At 43.3% G+C, this 17633-nt stretch overlaps 1 protein-coding gene across 1 annotated transcript in view; it reads left to right on the top strand.

Moving 5' to 3' along the window:
• PLEK (pleckstrin) overlaps positions 1–15726 on the top strand; it is a 28690-nt gene extending 12964 nt beyond the window's left edge. Inside the window, exons 2-9 of the mRNA XM_055400301.2 lie at positions 141–296; positions 538–719; positions 2455–2546; positions 4603–4787; positions 6442–6546; positions 11719–11802; positions 12612–12681; positions 14023–15726. Coding sequence (XP_055256276.1) covers positions 141–296; positions 538–719; positions 2455–2546; positions 4603–4787; positions 6442–6546; positions 11719–11802; positions 12612–12681; positions 14023–14159 — 1011 coding nt within the window. The 3' untranslated portion in view covers positions 14160–15726. The remainder of the gene's footprint in view (positions 1–140; positions 297–537; positions 720–2454; positions 2547–4602; positions 4788–6441; positions 6547–11718; positions 11803–12611; positions 12682–14022) is intronic.
• Positions 15727–17633: the final 1907 nt, after the last annotated feature.

Here is a 17633-nt window from a genome sequence, read left to right as displayed (position 1 = left end):
TTCCCTTTCTCCTCTGGTCACACAAATGTGGGTCGCCTGCATCCACACTGGCCAAAGTTAGGCTATTTACTGAGCCCCGTGGCATCTACAGAAGAGCTTTAGAAAACATCCTTACCTGGGTCTTTCTGTTGGCATCACAGGGGAGCATGTTCAACTCTTGGAAACCCATGTGGGTTGTATTGTTAGAAGACGGAATTGAATTCTATAAGAAGAAGAGTGACAACAGCCCCAAAGGAATGATTCCCTTGAAAGGAAGTACTCTGACTAGCCCTTGTCAGGACTTTGGAAAAAGGATGGTGAGTTGATGTCATTAACTGTGATGAACACCTTGTCAGGCGCTGACCTTTGCACAGCCTACTAATGTGAATGGAGCTCCCTGGGCCAGTCCCTCTCCCCACCACTCATCCTGCACCCTGGGCATTTGGGTCTTTCTTGGCTAAGCATTTCCAGAACAGGGTTGGCTCAACTCCTGTGCTTCATAAAAGCCCTCACCCCCTTGAAAAGAGTCATTCCTAATGGAATATGTTTTGATTTCAGTTTGTGTTTAAGATCACTACGACCAAACAGCAGGACCACTTCTTCCAGGCAGCCTTCTTGGAGGAGAGAGATGCCTGGGTTCGGGACATCAAGAAGGCCACTAAATGCATTGAAGGAGGTCAGAAGTTTGCAAGAAAATCCACCAGGAGGTCCATTCGACTGCCGGAAACGATTGACTTAGGGTGACTTTCTATGTTTACTTTCCTTCACTCTTCCTTCCTTCCACCCTACTCCTTGAGGCAAACTCACAGCAGACCCTACTCCAAGGCCTGCAACTTTGAAGGCTGTACACACCCTTACCAGTCCTTAGTACTTGCACTTGATGTACTAAGATGTTTACCTGGCTCTGAAGGAGTGATCATGGCTTCTCCAAAGCCTAACAGCTGAGGAGAGGAGGTATGGGAATTCCCTCATGTCTGCATAATCTTTGCAGAGGGAGGGACATGGAGAAGGCGAGATAGAGAAAAAGAAGGGAGGAGATAAAGAGATAATACATCATTGCCTTTATAAAGTAGCTATAGTAAATTACTCTTAAAAGAAAGCTTCGGGATCTATACACAGGTAGGAAAAGATAGGAGCTATGTGTCCAAGCAGGTAAGGTTTTTCAAGTTCAAGTTCACATATTCAGCAGGAGTGACTATCTCTCCTAGGCAGAAACCATTTGTGCCCCGACCTAGCTTAGTGACCTCTGATGTTGACAGGTGATAGTTGTTGCCTAAAGATTGATATCACTTAAATCCCTTTCTTTAGGAATATCTTTATTTTTTACTGGTTTTTGCTTTTATGTGGCACATACCCTGTAACAGGAGCTCTGCCAGGAAGAATTTCATATTGACTATTTACGGCATCCATCCAGGATTCTGTTTACCAAATGCAGGGAGTCCCTAGGAGGAGAATGGAAAAAGCCCCATGCACACCTAATGCAGGATTTGGCAGGTCATAGGAGTTTGATGAAGTTTGCACATTGAGCTTAGAGAGAATGAGCACTTTCTCTCACCAAGAAAGCTTTCTGGTAAAGACCCAAGAGGAGTTGCCTAGTCCAGCTGTAGCTGCTGGGTGGGTGGTCCAGTGACTGCATTTCTGGCCACAACTGTCAGAGCTAAACGGGAATGATTGTGCTACTTGGAGCCACAAGACACACAGAATTGTTGCTTGCAATTTTTCTGATAAGCCTGTCTTTATTATTCAAGGACAAAAATGAGAACATCTCACTGTTTTGTTTTATCTCTTACAAATTTTACGATAAAGGATAAGTTTAGTCAAAACATTCACTTTCTTGGGACTTCCCTGATTGGTCCAGTGGTTAAGACTTCACCTTCCAATGCCAGGGGTGCGAGTTTGATCCCTGGTTGTGGAGCTAAGATACCACACGCCTTGCAGCCAAAAAAATGAAACATTAGAAAAAGAAGCAATATTGTAACAAATTCAATAAAAACTTTAAAAATGGTCCACATTAAAAAAAAAACAGTTTAACAACTTGTCGCTCCCCGCTACACCCCACCAAAACACATTCCCTTTCATGGAGTCAAATGTCTACACCAGATGGTCTCTTAAAGGGTACAAAGAACTGGGACATGAATATTGAGGCCTGAGAACCTTTAATCTTTGACATCTAACTGGGGACAACTCTCCATTTCAGATAGTAAAAATTAAATCAATAGAATTTAGTGAATGTAAGAGCTATTAAATACCTTCCCAGTACATTTTGCTGAATGCTGTGCAGGTCGCAGAGTTCTAGCAAGTATGAGCTCTGCCTTCTAATGACCTACTTATGATCCAGTGGAGAGATTAGGCTCAGGTTTCACCTGGGGAGGGGGAAGCTGGTGCTCAGGACCAGCCCCTCCAAGCTGGCGAGTCCCAGAGAGGACGGGCTAGACTGAACCACTCCTGCTCATCCGTGTGTTTTCATCTGTGCAGTGCCTTGTATTTGTCCATGAAAGACACTGAAAAAGGAATAAAAGAACTGAACCTAGAGAAGGACAAGAAGATTTTCAATCACTGCTTCACAGGTAAAAGGCCTTGTGGGTCTGATGTGGGGCTTCTGGGGCAGGCAACATGGAAGTCTCGCTTAGCCTTGAGTGTGTGTCGGGGGGATGTGGAGCGGGCTGGGGGGGTTTGGTGTCATGGAACACAGACTGATGGACATGATCATTGGACTTCCCCAGCATGGAAAGAGAAAGAAAGGTAGGCCCATACTTTGTGGTTCAAGGTAAAATCTTAGAAGTTCTAGCTATATCAATCAAAGGGTCATTTTTTGCCAGAAAATGGCAGGATGTTGAAATAGACACAGAGTTGAGCAAGATGATAAGTAAGAATCAAGACACCTAATGTTAGATTTAACTGACAAATTAGGGATGTCTGAGGTTGCCTGGACATGAATTTGGGTAAACTCCGGGAGCTGGTGATGGACAGGGAGGCCTGGCGTGCTGCGATTAATGGGTTCGCAAAGAGTTGGACACGACTGAGTGGCTGAACTGAACTGAACTGAACTGACGCTGCATAGTGTTTTGTTGTTGTTCAGTCACTAAGTTGTGTCTGATTCTCTGTGGCCCCATGGACTGTAACATGCCAGGCTCCCCTGTCCTTCACTATCTCCCAGAGTTTGCTCAAATTCATGTCCATTGAGTCATTCTTAAAAGAGGTCTGTACTTACCTCTCTACCTCTTTTACAGGGTCACTGCAAGGATTAAAAGCAGAAATTCTGTATTAATTAGTTTTTCCTTCCAGAGAAAGAAAACTGGGCAAAGCCTTTTGTATATGAAATTCATGAAAGGTGCTCCTATCAACTAACTGCTTTCACTCTTGTTTCAAAGAGGCTTTGATGACCTGGGGCCTGTTAAGTTGGCTGTTTAGTTGGCTATATTTGTACAGTATATATTGCAGAGCACAGGGAACTATACTCAGTATTTTGTAATAATGTATATTTAATAGCATACATTTATATATAAAATATATATAAATGTTTGAAAGAAATTTATTTATTTACTTTTATTGAAGTATGGTTGATTTACAATACTGTGTTAGTTTTAGGTGTATAGCGCAGTGATTCAGTTATACATACACACACACATATATATATTCTTTTTCAGATTCTTTTCCCTTATATGTTATTATGCTATACAATAGGTCCTTGTTGGTTGTACAAAATATTTTTAATACAGAGCTTCATTGTAGCCTAATAATCCAGTTGGTGGGTCAATTTCTTTTTATTCTCCTCACAGTCCTCTCTTAATTCAGAAGGCTGACTGAATGACTTCTCAAGGTCCCCGCTAGACCCTGCAAAGGTGTGACATTTGATGTAAGGGATGACATCAAATTCCAAATTAGGACATACACATACTAGCACATGTTGTTTTCTGCTTAAAAACTTGCAACAGCTCCTCATTGCCAAATTCTTAATGTCCCATCAAAGCTCTCCCCACCCACCCCGTGTCTTCCTCTCTCTCTTGTCTTCTTTTGTTCTCTTTCCACCAGCCCCTTTCCCACCACCCCCCAGCAGGGATCCCTCATGCCTGTTTGGGTCTGTTCACACTGCTGCTCCCTCAGCTCCTGCTGGATCCTCTGGCCCCTGCCTAAGCAAATGGTTGACAAACATTGTCACTTCCTCTGTGAAACAGTACCCATTGCCTCACCCACTCCTCCACACCTTCCTGCAGATTTGACCCAGCAGCTCCATTGTGCTGACCCCACAGCAAGGTACTTGTTACAACACTTACTCATTACCCAGATCTTCCTTTTAGACTCCCCGGGGGAGCCTCCCCAGTAGCCATTACTGAACTTAGCTCTCAGCAGAAGTTCTGGGTCATTAATGGAAGAAATGAGTGGGTTAGTAAAACGCACGCATGCATTACTCCTTAAGGAGCATGTAGATATTTTTTTAAACTGTTTACATGGTTCCTTTTGTTTCCAGATATCTATCTCACTAATTTCATTTTTCCTTCTTGGAGTAACAGGGGAAATGAAGCAAGTAAGACACCCGGGTGCTCTGCAGCTCTCTAGGGGCAACTGTCAGTGTCTTGTTCTTTGAAAAAGAGGGTTAACCTTCTTTCTCATGGTCCCATCCAGGTAACTGTGTCATTGACTGGCTGGTTTCCAATAAGTCTGTTCGGAACCGCCAGGAGGGCCTCATGATCGCCTCCTCCTTGCTCAATGAAGGCTACCTGCAGCCCGCTGGAGACCTCTCCAAGAACGCAGCGGATGGAACTGCTGAAAACCCTTTCCTGGACAACCCTGATGCCTTCTATTACTTTGTGAGTGAGGGAGCTACCCATCTACTCCGGGCATGGGGGTTGACCTGGGTGGGTTCTAGATTGATTTCAGTTCATATCTGCTGATGTGAAAGAAAGCACCTATCCCTACAGCTTTGGTCTATGTCCTTGACTTGACAGCTGTCCCTCTCCATAATGCCTGTCACATCCAGTGAGTTAGTCTAAAGGAGAATACTGTTTACTTGAATAATTTTCTTTATTTTTGTTTAAAAATTTGCTATATTTATTTCTATTTTAAGCAAGAATTTCTTTTGTAAAAGCTTATTAGGCCCTAGTACATGCCAGATGGGGCTTCCCTGGTGGCTCAGTGGTTAAGAATCTGCCTGCCAACGCAGGAGATGAGTTTTCAATCCGTGGGTCAAGAAGATCCCCTGGAGAAGGAAATGGCAACCCACTCCAGTATTCTTGCCTGGGAAATCCCAAGGACAGAGGAGCCTGGCGAACTACGGTCCATGGGGTCACGAAGAGTTGGATGTGACTTAGGGACTGAGCACATGCCAGGCACCCATTTAGTCAAAGCAGATCCAGTAGTGGAAGGAAAAATAACCAGCAAAATTATGGCCCCCAGGAGTCCAAATATACATTGAAATATGTGACTCAATACAAAGTATATTCATCCTTATTCCTTCCCCCTGTCATCATGGTACCTCCAGTGGCATGCTTCCCACAGACTGGGAAGCACTGATGGTACAACATGGAATTAATCTTGGGTCACACGAGACATCTGGCACAGTGGATTTCTAGGGGAATTCTGGCAATTTTGTTTCTATTTGGGGTCAGAGCACAAAAGTAAGGAAGCTGCTTATAAAAATGAAGTGAATGTACCAAAGAGTTTCATTTCACTTTGGGGAAGTTCCTCTGTCAGAATTGTTTTTTCTTTTCAGAATTTCAACCTGGTTGTTTATAGCTATTTAAATGTAGGACTCTAAAAAAAAAATGTAGGTCTAAAAATACCGAGCACAGTGGCTTGTGTGATTCGTTGGTCTCGTTTAGCTGAGCAAGGCCCAGTTCCTGCCTGAACTCAGAGGATGTGGCTGGACCTGGGCTCTTGGTTTCTTAAAGTGGGGGAGCCGAGTGGCAGGGGGCATATGGAGGTTATGTTGTATGCACAATGTCTTATAAACCAGCCAGCTCGCTTTCAGTGATGTGGCCATGAGGTCCCCAGAAAAGGAAGGCTTTGAAAGGAGAGATGTGCTGAGCTCGACTTTCAATACAGCTTGGGGAACCCAGGAAAATGAAAGTATATTGACAGGATCATACTTGCATGGAGACAAAGGGAGCATCTAGCAACAAGAAATTAACATCTAGATGGGACTTCCCTGGTGGTCCAGTGGTCAAGACGCTGTGCTTCCACTGCAGGGGGTTCTGGTTTGATCCCTTGTTGGGAAACTAAGATCCCACATGCTGCATGGTGCAGCCCAAACAAAACAAAACTAAAAGAAAAAAAAGAAGAAATTAGCATCTAGAAACAAGAAAAGTGGGGAGGGGAAACAAGCTAACCAAGGATAACCTTTAACGTTCAGGTTGGGATGTGAATCACAGGGAGAAGAAGTGACTAGAGGGAAGGGGGAGATGAAGGTGGTATAATTAGCACCTAAGACTGGAAAAATAAACTGATTCTTTGGTTCCCCAACAGCCAGACAGTGGGTTCTTCTGTGAAGAGAATTCCAGTGATGATGATGTGATTTTGAAAGAAGAATTCAGAGGAGTCATTATCAAGCAGGGATGTTTACTGAAGCAGGTGAGTGGTCACTATATTCTACACTAGGCTTTCTCCCTAACCAGGCCCTTTGTATTCGATAGGATCAAATGGTGTTTTGTATTCTATAGGAGCAAATGGTATTTTGTTTGTTTGGTGAATAGTCAACTAGAGAATGAAACTGACCTAGTGAAAGACAGATAAATAGTTAAGTAGATGATCCAAGTGGCATTAGGTCAGGAGGACAGAGGCAGGCAAGGCAGAGCACCTAAAAATAGGGAAATTTCTATCAATGTTTCAGGAAGATGCTGACCTTTTCATTAGTTGGAGGATATCAGTTGGCAAAGAGATGCCATCCAAAAGATAGAGATGTTTCACAATGAAAGTTCTTTCACTGGCCTATCCTTCCTCCCTACAAAGTAACCAGGAAATAGAAACAAGGCTTACCCAGAAGAGGAACGTTATAAACCACTGAGATCAAGGAAGTACCATTCCGGACTGTGGGTAGGTCACAGTAAGACCATACCCAGGCCAGCTCTGCAGGAGCAGCAACAGATGAAGGTCAAATCCGGTCAGGGGGCGTAGACTCAGGCATTATCAGGTATCATCAGGTTCCGGCCACTGTCAGTCCGGGAGAGCTCTGGTCAGTTACCAAGTGCAAAGCCATGGGACACCAAGAGGTAAGAGAACCCAATGGCTGGAGCTGGGTGAGGAAGCCACGGTCAGCACCTGGTAGAGAAGAAGCAATTGGAAAACAGGAATATTCAGAGTGAAACAACTGATGCTGGTATATGTTGTCATAGAAGCCTAAGCTGCTTTATGAGGCCAAGGTATTGCCCCTTGTGGTTGTGCCATGAGCTGTCTCAAAGGCACTGCTCTGTGTATGTTAATAAAAGAGAGAATCTGGCTTCTGCAAGATTTCTGTGCATTGTCTATAGATCTCATGGGACTGAGAGATTTGACTTATGATAGAAGCCTGAACTTCTGGGTGAAGAGGGAAGAACCAAAGTTGAGCACATATTTACATTTAAAAAGGAGAACTTTGGGTTGACTAAGTATAGATAGAGATTTTTGAGTTTCACTAGAAGTAGAGCATTAATGCGGAAAACTTATCTTCACATTATATTTTGAGAGAACAGGGTCCTAAGAAATAAAAAAGCCATAGTTTAGAAAGAATTCCAGACTATTCTAATAACTTGTATGCCCACTGACTATTAAAGAATGAGCAAAGGAGCAGGGTCAACCTTACAGAGGGTAGGTTCTGGAAGTTGCCCATAGGCAGAGTTTGCATATCACCTGCTTCCTCATTGGTTCTGACAAACATTTGTATGTATATGGCTCTGATCATAGGCTGTTAATGCAGGAGTCACTTGGAAAGGAGTTTCATTATTTCTTTATGATATCTTCTATAATTCTATATCAGCCATGAATGACTTTTCTTGAGTTAGTTGATCTGACAAGACTTAGAGTGGAGCCCTGAAGAAACTGAATGTGAAGGTTGAATAGGGATAGGTGAAGTCCAGGTTGGACTGGAGTGAGGTCTGAGCAAAGGATCCAATGGAGATGCTGGATGATCAAAAGTCGGCTGAGGGTTGTGGTGTGAGTGTGTGTTGAAAGTAGTGGGACTTCCATATTTCTTCATATTCTTTACGTGGCCTATGATAGGTACAGGTCAGCCTTCAATAGCTTCAGGTGGTGTACATTTGAATCCTCCAGGGATCTGTTAAAATTGCACCCCAGGCCAGTTAAGTCAGAGTCTCTGTATGTTATAGGTCCCCAAGAGATTCTGGTGTGTGGCCAATGTAAAGAAAGAATTACACAGCTAACCATTTTCTTAAAAGTTAGTTTATCCTATTATCAAAATATCACTGTTTATATAGTCATAAACCTCCTTTTAACATGAAGAAAACAATTTTTTTTTCATTCAGGAATTTTGTTCTTTTTCAATATTCCCCCACCTCTAATTTTTAGGGGAGGGAGAGGGAAGAAAAACCTCTTCTACTTGAATTGATAGTCCCCCTTTAATGTTTCCCATCCCTTATCTCAGTGGTTTATAATCCTTGCTCATAGCAGGATCATCTGAGAGATTTTTGAAAAGCTTTTTAAGTACCAAAAAAACTAATCAACCCTATGTCTTCTGTTGTGAGTTAGCCCGGGTTACCTGGTAGAAGCCTTATCTCAAAAAAGGGCACCTGTGCTCCACACTTCATAGGAGGGAAGTAGATGCATCCACTTGGGGGTCAGTCCCTACCCTCATTCTACCCCCTTCACTGGTTCCAGAGGCATTAATTCTGTTTGGGGTACATAGCCAGTTTGAGGATGAATGATACTGGATTATATTCAGCATAATCCTTTTTATACAATTCATTCTGTGACTATGATGAATAAAATACCTGATTTCTCAACCACATGTAGATTCTTTGATGAGAAAGGACAATGTGTTATACATATTTTTCTTGTATCTGCTGCAGAGTTCAGCATCCTTCTTAGTCTGTAATAGACAACAAACATTTTTAGAGTGAATTAAGTTGAATGTCAGTACACCCGTTCCTCAGTACCCACAGAGGATTGGTTCTCGGACCCGCCATGGATACCGAAATCTATGGATGCTCAAGTCCCTTATATAAAATGGTGTTGCACACAGAAGATGTTGACAGAGCAGGAACAATTCTTGGAAACCCCAGCTGTGCATGCATTCCTTAAAGTGCCTCAGGAAACACTCATTCAGTGAAAGACAACTCTTCAGTGCCTCACATCGTGTGCCAGGGAGGACCTAAGACAATGTAGTAGTCGGCCAGGGCTGGCTGATTTCACATCCTCCTGTACCTTCCTCTTCCACTGACTCCTGAGTACTTGATACTCGCCCAGTGATTCTGTAAGAGAACATGATTTGTGTGCCTATAGACCTGGAGAAAATGGTGTTGGGCAGCACCCTTAGTGTTCTTTGCCTATGGGTAACATCAATTAAGGCAAAGAGCAGGGACTTATAACAAGAATTTTAGAAGTAGATGCTTTACAAAAGCCATATAATATTGCAGATAGAAATATTCTGTTTTCTCCCATATGACTCTGCAGTGTTCTTGGCTCCATCCTTCAGGCAAGTAAAGTGTTCTTTGGCGATGAGCTCCTTGACCAAATGCTCTGCCAAATAACTTAAACACATTCTTGAAAGTGCTCTGACCTGGGATTATGAAGGAGACATCATTTGCTAAAATCACAGACATTCCATTGCTTTCTATACAAACACAGAGAAAAACTTTGGAAGTTTTCTGTATGTGCCTCTTAATACACAGTGCTTCAGAGATAACACATAATATTCTTCATGTTGGCAACATGGAAACTATATATTTTCTAATTTTTTTAACTTCTGGAGTTAAAAGTCACTTGAATTTACTGTAGGAAATCATAGAATCAGGTTTAGCACAACATTTTAAACAACTGCTATCAGCTAATTGAAATAACTGGGTAATTCAAGGCAATTACAAATAGATACGAAGTGGCTCCCACATGCCAGGCGCAGTGCTGGGCATAGGAGGAACAAAGAGAAACAGACACAAATTCTGCCTGAAAACCCACAGTCTAGACAATGTCAGTGTTTGACATTGGAAGAGTCAATGGTTCTCTAGGGAAGGACCAAGTCCTGTTCTTCCTCATCGTGTCTGTCACAACCACTACTGCTTCCAATTTCCGTTGCTGCTCCCTGTTGTTAGTCCCTACTAACTTTATGCTGGGATTGTTGTAATCATTTCTTGACGGTCTTCTTTCTACCTTATTATATTCCCCCTGGCTTTATCTTTAACCCCTAGCTTATCCATCCTGTATGTTGTCACCATATTAATCTTCCTAAAATGTTACAGTAATATTTTTGCTTCCAACTCAAAACCTGTCAGTGACAACAACCCCTGTGTCTTATTTTTACTGTCTCCTTCCACTTTTCCAAACTTGCCTCTGCTGTACCTGCCTTCTAGCCTGATGGTCTTGCTCGTCAGGGTCTGAATATGCCTTAGACATTCCCACCACTGCTTTTTTGTTGTCAACGGTCTTCCCACCCACCTCTTTCTCAACTGTCTAACTCCTGTGTGTCCCACATGGATAAGTGAAGGTTTTTATGAGGCTCTCTTTGATATGCCAAGCCACAATTGTATATCTTTCATTTAAATCCTTTGAAACTAGGACCAGTATACTGAATAGCACAGGGAACTATACTCAATATCTTGTAATAACCTATCATGGAAAAGTATCTAAAAAAGAATAATATACATGTGTGTGTGTATAACTGAATCACTTTTCTGTATACTGGAAACTAACACAACATTGTCAATCAACTATATTTCAATGAAAATTTAAAAAAAAACCCAAATGAAGTTTCCAAATAATAAATAGTAAATTTAAAAAAAGTCCTTTGAATCCATATATGTGGAATCTAGAAAAATGGTACTGAAGAATTTATTTGCAGTCACGTGAAGAGTTGACTCACTGGAAAAGACTCTGATGCTGGGAAAGATTGAGGGTGGGAGGAGAAGGGGATGACAGAGAATGAGATGGCTGGATGGCATCACTGACTCTATGGACATGAGTTTGAGTGAACTCCGGGAGTTGGTGGTGGACAGGGAGGCCTGGCATGCTGTGATTCATGGGGTTGCAAAGAGTTGGACACGACTGAGCGACTGAAATGAACTGAAGTGAATGGAGAAACAGACATAGAGAACAGACTTATGGACGCGGGGAGAGGGGAGGAGAGGGTGAGATGTGTGGAGAGGGTACCATGGAAATTTACATTACCATATGTAAAATAAAATGAAAAATCCTTTGAAAAACTCTTATCTATAGAGATTATTTGACTTGGACATTGGCTATTTTATATTTCCACATAGATTATAAACTCTTTGAAGAGCAGGGCCATGTCTTGAATCTCTTGATAGCCCCGCATTACCTAACACAGTATGTTACACATAGTGCTGTCTTATATGATGCTAAAGCTGTGGGATGATCTTAGAAATAATTTAACCCACAATTAAATAGCATCTAAATTGTTCGTTGGTTCTAGTGCTATCTCTGACAAGGCCTGGGTTGTGGCCTGGATTCTCCTGGAGATAGAATGCCATCTTTACTTTTTCTTCTTTCAATTCGACAAGACTTATCCTGTAGGGACTCTGTGTACTAAGTGAGACCAAACACTCATCCTTGCTTTTTCTATGTTGACCCTGGATATAGGGCCATAGGCGGAAGAACTGGAAAGTGAGGAAGTTCATTCTGAGAGAAGACCCTGCCTATTTGCACTACTACGACCCTGCTGGGGTGAGAACCTGTGCTCCATAAAGCCTCCCCCTAGAAGCGCACGCTGCTCCTAATCCCGGGGCTGCCCAGGCCCTTCCTGCTCTGCTTCCTTCATCTTCACCCTCCCTCTTCTTTTTCCTCACCCTCCTCTACCTTTTCCAACCCCTTCTTATTGCAAAGATCAGAGACTTTAGGCTTTGAGGCCAGTAGAATCTCAGGGGCTGGAAAAAAATATCATTATATGGTCATTTATTTGACCAACACAACATAACTTTTTATTATTTATCCCAAGCTGATATTTTCAGAGGAACTCAACCAACCCAACACTGTGCTCTTTGTTTAATGTGCAAAAAAGTGATAATTCCTCTTCTAGGCCTATTTCGATGAGAGCATCTTTTGAGCCCAACCGTTTAGGCTGTTGACTATTCAGAACAGGACTTTTTCCTTAATAAGTTGAGTCGTGTCTATCTGGGTTGGGTCCTCAGCTTCTGCAGGGCTCTCTCGATTCCCTCCTATGAGGGTTCTACTACTATGTCTGTTGCTTGGGGCCAAAGGACTCTGGAAACACCTGGCCAGTTGATTTGGCCTCCCAACCTCCCCCAGCTGTCACTTTCCTCCAGATGTGAAGCTCAGGTTGACTTCATCCAGCTCCCCACCTCCCTGCTGCGTGAAGTGGGAAGAGGGGTGGAGGATCCAGAATGGGTTCCCTTTAATCTCCTTCCGCTCTTCTCTAAACCACAGTGAGTCTGTGTGGCTTTTGTACCAAGAGGATCAAGTATACGCCTGTATTTTACTTTGGAAACATAATGAAGGACTCCTTCCTCCTTTAGGGGGAAGATCCCTTGGGAGCGATTCACTTGAGAGGCTGTGTGGTGACCTCAGTGGAGAGCAACCCAGATGGTAAGAATGAATTTTGGGGGGAGAGAGGTGTGTCCCTCCGGGCTCCCTTCCGACACCTGTGTACCCTGAACCAACAGCAACCACTCCCTCACTCACTCCCTTGCTCAAGCATGAATGAGTTCACTGTCTGAAAACTTCAGAGAGACCCAAACCTGTTCTCTCTCAACTGCTGCCCTGGCTCTCTGGGTCTTGGGGAGCTGTAGTGGTTTTGTGGATGCCTTGAATAAATCCTAGCACAATGCTGAGAAAAACCCGTCACCTCAGAACCGGCTTGGGTGGGGAGACTTTTTATCTCCTGATGCCTGTGATGGAGCCCAACATTCCTCAAAGTGCATCTTTACAGACCAGGAAATGTCCCACAAGAAGAGGAACATTTGTGCCGGGAGGCAGTGTGGGGAACAGGCAGTGCTCGGGGGTTATGTTAAGTCTAGGTTACTTAGTTAGGGGCACAACTTTGAGTGAGTTGCCTAACTAATGTGGATTTTGGTTCCTTCTCTGAGAAAGAATGATAGAGTCCTACCCAGCTGACCCTTGGGTCCTGATCACAAGTCTATGATTTGGTGATGAAATGACCATCTTCTCAGGTGTAGGAATGGGTGAGTAGTGTCAGCAGGAAGATGCGGTTCAGACCCCCAGACCCTGGTTTCTCTTTGTCATTTTGGGCTAGTGATGCTATAAGGTGGACTGGAAATGCTGCAGCTGCAAATGCCTAGATTTTAACTATTCCTGGATCTGCTCCCTCCCCTCTCCCCTCAAAGTCATCCTTCACTGTCAGGGTAGGGAGTGTGCTCCTTTTTGATCTGAGATGGATGTGTTTTGAGTCTTCTCACAGTATTGGCTAGTTTTCTGTCTTCTGATCTTTCAGTAGAGATGCTCACTGAACAGTTGATAAAAACTAGTTTAGACTACGCTGATGGTCCTGGTGGCACATTTTTTTTTTCTTTTTTAAGAAAACTAATATTGAGGTCCAGTTCTTGGTTTATATTGTTAGTGGAGGAAAGGTACTCACTGGACACTATTACAGGTTACTCATTATACACTGTGTGCAAAAGTGAGAAATTTAGTTTGCTTATAAAAGAAAATGTTTCTCCTTGAGTGTTTTACTTACTTCTTAAACACACAAACACAATCATACTACATACCTATCTGTATAAGTACTATATATATATATTAATCATACATATATAAATCAATAAGCATACAATAATGGTAAGTTTGAAAATCACATTTAATTTCCTCAGAACGCTTGGAAAATGGGGATTTCATTGCTTTCAGAAGGAGGGCGAGCTAGGTGGCCTTTCTGGTGCCCATGCTCACTGTCATCGCTTTCTCTCTCACCAGGCAAGAAGAGTGAAGAAGAGAACCTCTTTGAGATCATCACGGCTGATGAAGTTCACTATTTCCTGCAAGCAGCCACCCCCAAGGAACGCATCGAGTGGATCAAAGCCATCCAGGTGGCCTCCCGGACGGGGAAGTGAAGACACTCCCTCCCAAGGGAACCACATGGATAAGCTCAGTCCAGGGCTTGGCCACTTCTGCAACAGAAGGCCCAGGGGTGGGATATTGTCATCCTCGGGGTCCTGAATGTAACTCACCACATGCCGCGTGATGTTCACCCACACTGACCACATCACTCGCTGAAGCCTCTCTGCCACTCTCTCTGTCCCCCGGGCAGACATGCCAAGCTGTGTAGCCTGGGGACGCTACTTACCCTCTCAGGCCTCAGGTTCCTCTTCTGAAAAATGAAGGAGTTGAACTAGAGGAGTCCTGTCCTCCCTAGCTTCAAAAGCCTGCCAGTCTAATACCCGTGGCAGGGCAGCTGGAGTCCTTCCATGACCAGTTCTTGGCCTTCAGAACCTGAAACAACTGTTCCCTTTAAAGCCATTGCCCATCTGTACTAAGAGCAATAACACAAACCTCTTTTCTTCCCTTTTGCTGCCTTCCCCTGCTCTTGGCACAAATTCATGTAACAACACCAAAGAGAACCCTCTTCTTCCTTCTTTGCCCTCCCCAGAAACTTCCTGACAGCCAGTACTGCAGTGGTGGTTTTTAGCTTGAAGCCTTGTGACTTCAGTCTGGAAAGTTTTGTCTTCTGAGAAAAAGACCCGAGGAAGCCAGGGGTAGCTGAGGGTCCTCACCTCTTCCCGAGGCCTCCCAGAGCAGGCGTGTTGCACTCTACTGGGGGCTGGTCAAACAAGAAGCTATCTTTGCCTCTTTCCAGAGAGCATTTCTAATTAGGAGCAGAAACTCCAAATCTGTGAGATTCTGTTTCATTCAAGTGTTTACACAAAAAAGTGGCCAGAGGGGTTTTCTCTATGGGGTCTCTGCTTGGGTGAGGGGGCTGGACAGCTGCCTGATTGAAACGTCCCCTCTCCCTGCCCGCCCCACCCCAGCTCCAGAGGGTGGAGGGCCTAGATCACAGGCCAACTGATGGGATGATGAGTTTATACAAAGACAGCTCTGAAAGGACTTATGTTTAGCTTGCAAACGGAGGTGGCCGTTACATCACACTGTGCCTTTCAGTTCTCGAGTTGCTGAGATTGTGGTCGCGCCTTAAAGCATGTGCTTTAAGCACAAGCTGTCCCATCTCCTGCTTGGCCAACAAGGGGCCTCATGGCCCCATCATCATTCAGAGGGGTCTGATCTAGATTCAGATGATGTACCTGTTTCCAGTCTTTTTAACCCTGTCTGCCAACTAATGATTCTAAACCAAAATTGAGAAAAAAATTAAATATGTTTGTGAAGGTGTATTTTCCAACTTTAGATTTTTAATTTTAAGGCCCTAGTGAGGAAATAAGAGTAGAAAGTTTTTGATTTTATCAGCTCCTTTTTCCCTCCCCCAATTCCACACAATATCCTTGAAGCTATTCTTACCCCCAGATTGTTTTCTCATTGGCCAAGAGGTAAAAGACTACCTTTTCTGTGATTCTTTAGTAAACTGTATTAGAACATGCACAGTAGTTTTTCTACATTTGGTGTTAGAAGTATTTATTAATGTGGAGTCAATTTTAAGTTTTGAAATAAATGTTACCGTGTTGAGTGTCATCTTGGTGTGATGACTCTGACGTTTTGCCTGTCGCTAGGGACTCTTTTTCTACCTACTTTCCCTTACTGATTTCCACACCATCTGTCACCTATCAAGTCATCCCAATGACTTTAAAATTGTTTTAAAAACAAAGTCAGTGTATTCTCGGGAGCAAGATTATAGGGAAAATAAAGATAAGGCTTAGGAAATAGAAAGATATAAGGACAGCATATCTTTCTGTTCTCTAAACCTTTATCAGTGATTAAAAAAATGAATTCCTTGCATTATACACTTTTTTCTTTTTTTATTTATTTGGCTGCATCAGGTCCTAGTTGTGGCATGTGGGATCTTCATTGCATTAGACAGGCTCTTCCACTGTAGCACTCAGACTCTAGTTGTGGCCTTAACTGCGGCTCAGCATGTAGGATTTTCGTTCCCCAACCAGGGATCGAAAAAATGTCCCCTGCATTGCAAGGCAGATTCTTAACCACAGGACCACTAGCGAAGTTTCAGTAATTTTTAACTTATGAGAACTTGATTATAATGTTTAGGCAAGCAAAAGAGTCCGTACATGGCCATTACCTATTAAGAATGCTGAAAACTATTTACATTAGGGGGAAAGAAGTTTCTCACTGAAAGGCTGCTCAGTATGGTTGAGCAGGGTGTGCACTGCTCAACTTCAGGGGGCCTTATTCATTCTGTAGTCTAGGCGATTGTCATCCCTTGGAATTTGCATTATACAATTTGCATTACATATTTGAATATTGTGGTCTGCAAAGAATTCAAAGCATCATTATGGCTTCCTAATGGGGGCAACTGGAATGAAGGTATCACTTGCCAAAGTAGATATTTAGAGTATAGGTATAGATATTATCCCAGAGTAGGAAATGGCAATCCACTCTAGTATCCTTGACTGGGAAATCCCATGGACAGAGGAGCCTGGTGGGCCTCAGCCCATGGGGTTACAAAGAGTCAGACACAACTGAGTGACTGAGCATGCATAGATATTACGTCTGAATTGCTTTGACTTAGAAATCATCTGTGCGAGCATGCTTAGTGGCTCAGTTGTGTCTGACTCTTTGCAATCCCATGAACTGTAGCCTGCCAGGCTCCTCTGTCTGTGGAACTTTCCAGACAAGAATACTGGAGAGAGTTGCTATTTCCTACTCCAGGGAATCTTCCCGATCCTTGGAGTAGAGACCCAGGGATCCAACCTGAGTCTCTTGCATTGGCAGGCATATTCTTTACTACTAGTAAACAATTGGCCTTTCAGTGCAGAAATAAGCAAACCACACAGGGCAGAGCCCCAGAGTGATGAATATTGCCCTCAGTGATGTGGGTGAAGGAGTGTACTATCTGTCATTCCATTTGAAGAACATAAGAAGCTGGGAAAAGGGCTGCTCAGCATTTATCCAGGATTCCAATTTAGAGTGGGGAGAAAAAAAATTGGAAAAGAATAATTTATAAAAGAAATAGAATATATATAAAGGGGGAAAATGGATTCTTACATATGTAACTGACAGCAAGTCAGAAAAATAAAGCATTAAGTCTGCTAAATCTAACACCCTTCTGGGAAACAAAAAATAGAAGGAGAACTTGTAAGGTGAGGGCTTCCCTGGTGGCTCAGCTGGTAAAGAATTTGCCTGCAATGCAGGAGACCCCAGTTCGATTGCTGGGTCAGGAAGATCCCCTGGAGAAGGGATAGGCTACCCACTCCAGTATTCTTGGGCTTCCTTGGTGGCTCAGATGGTAAAGAATCTGCCAGCAATGCAGGAGACCTGGGTTCAATCCCTGGGCTGGGAAGGTCCCCTGGAGAAGGGAACAGCTTACAGTATTCTTGCCTGGAGAATTCCACGGACAGAGGAGCCTGCCAGGTTACAGTCCATGGGGTCACAAAGAGTCTGACACAACTGAGAGACTTTTAGTT

The sequence above is a fragment of the Moschus berezovskii genome, chromosome 11 (assembly GCF_049115385.1).
Source record: "Moschus berezovskii isolate FMDL1 chromosome 11, NW_MosBer_1.0, whole genome shotgun sequence".
Classification (NCBI taxonomy): Eukaryota; Metazoa; Chordata; class Mammalia; order Artiodactyla; family Moschidae; genus Moschus; species Moschus berezovskii.
This window is presented reverse-complemented; position numbering and strand designations above follow the sequence as displayed.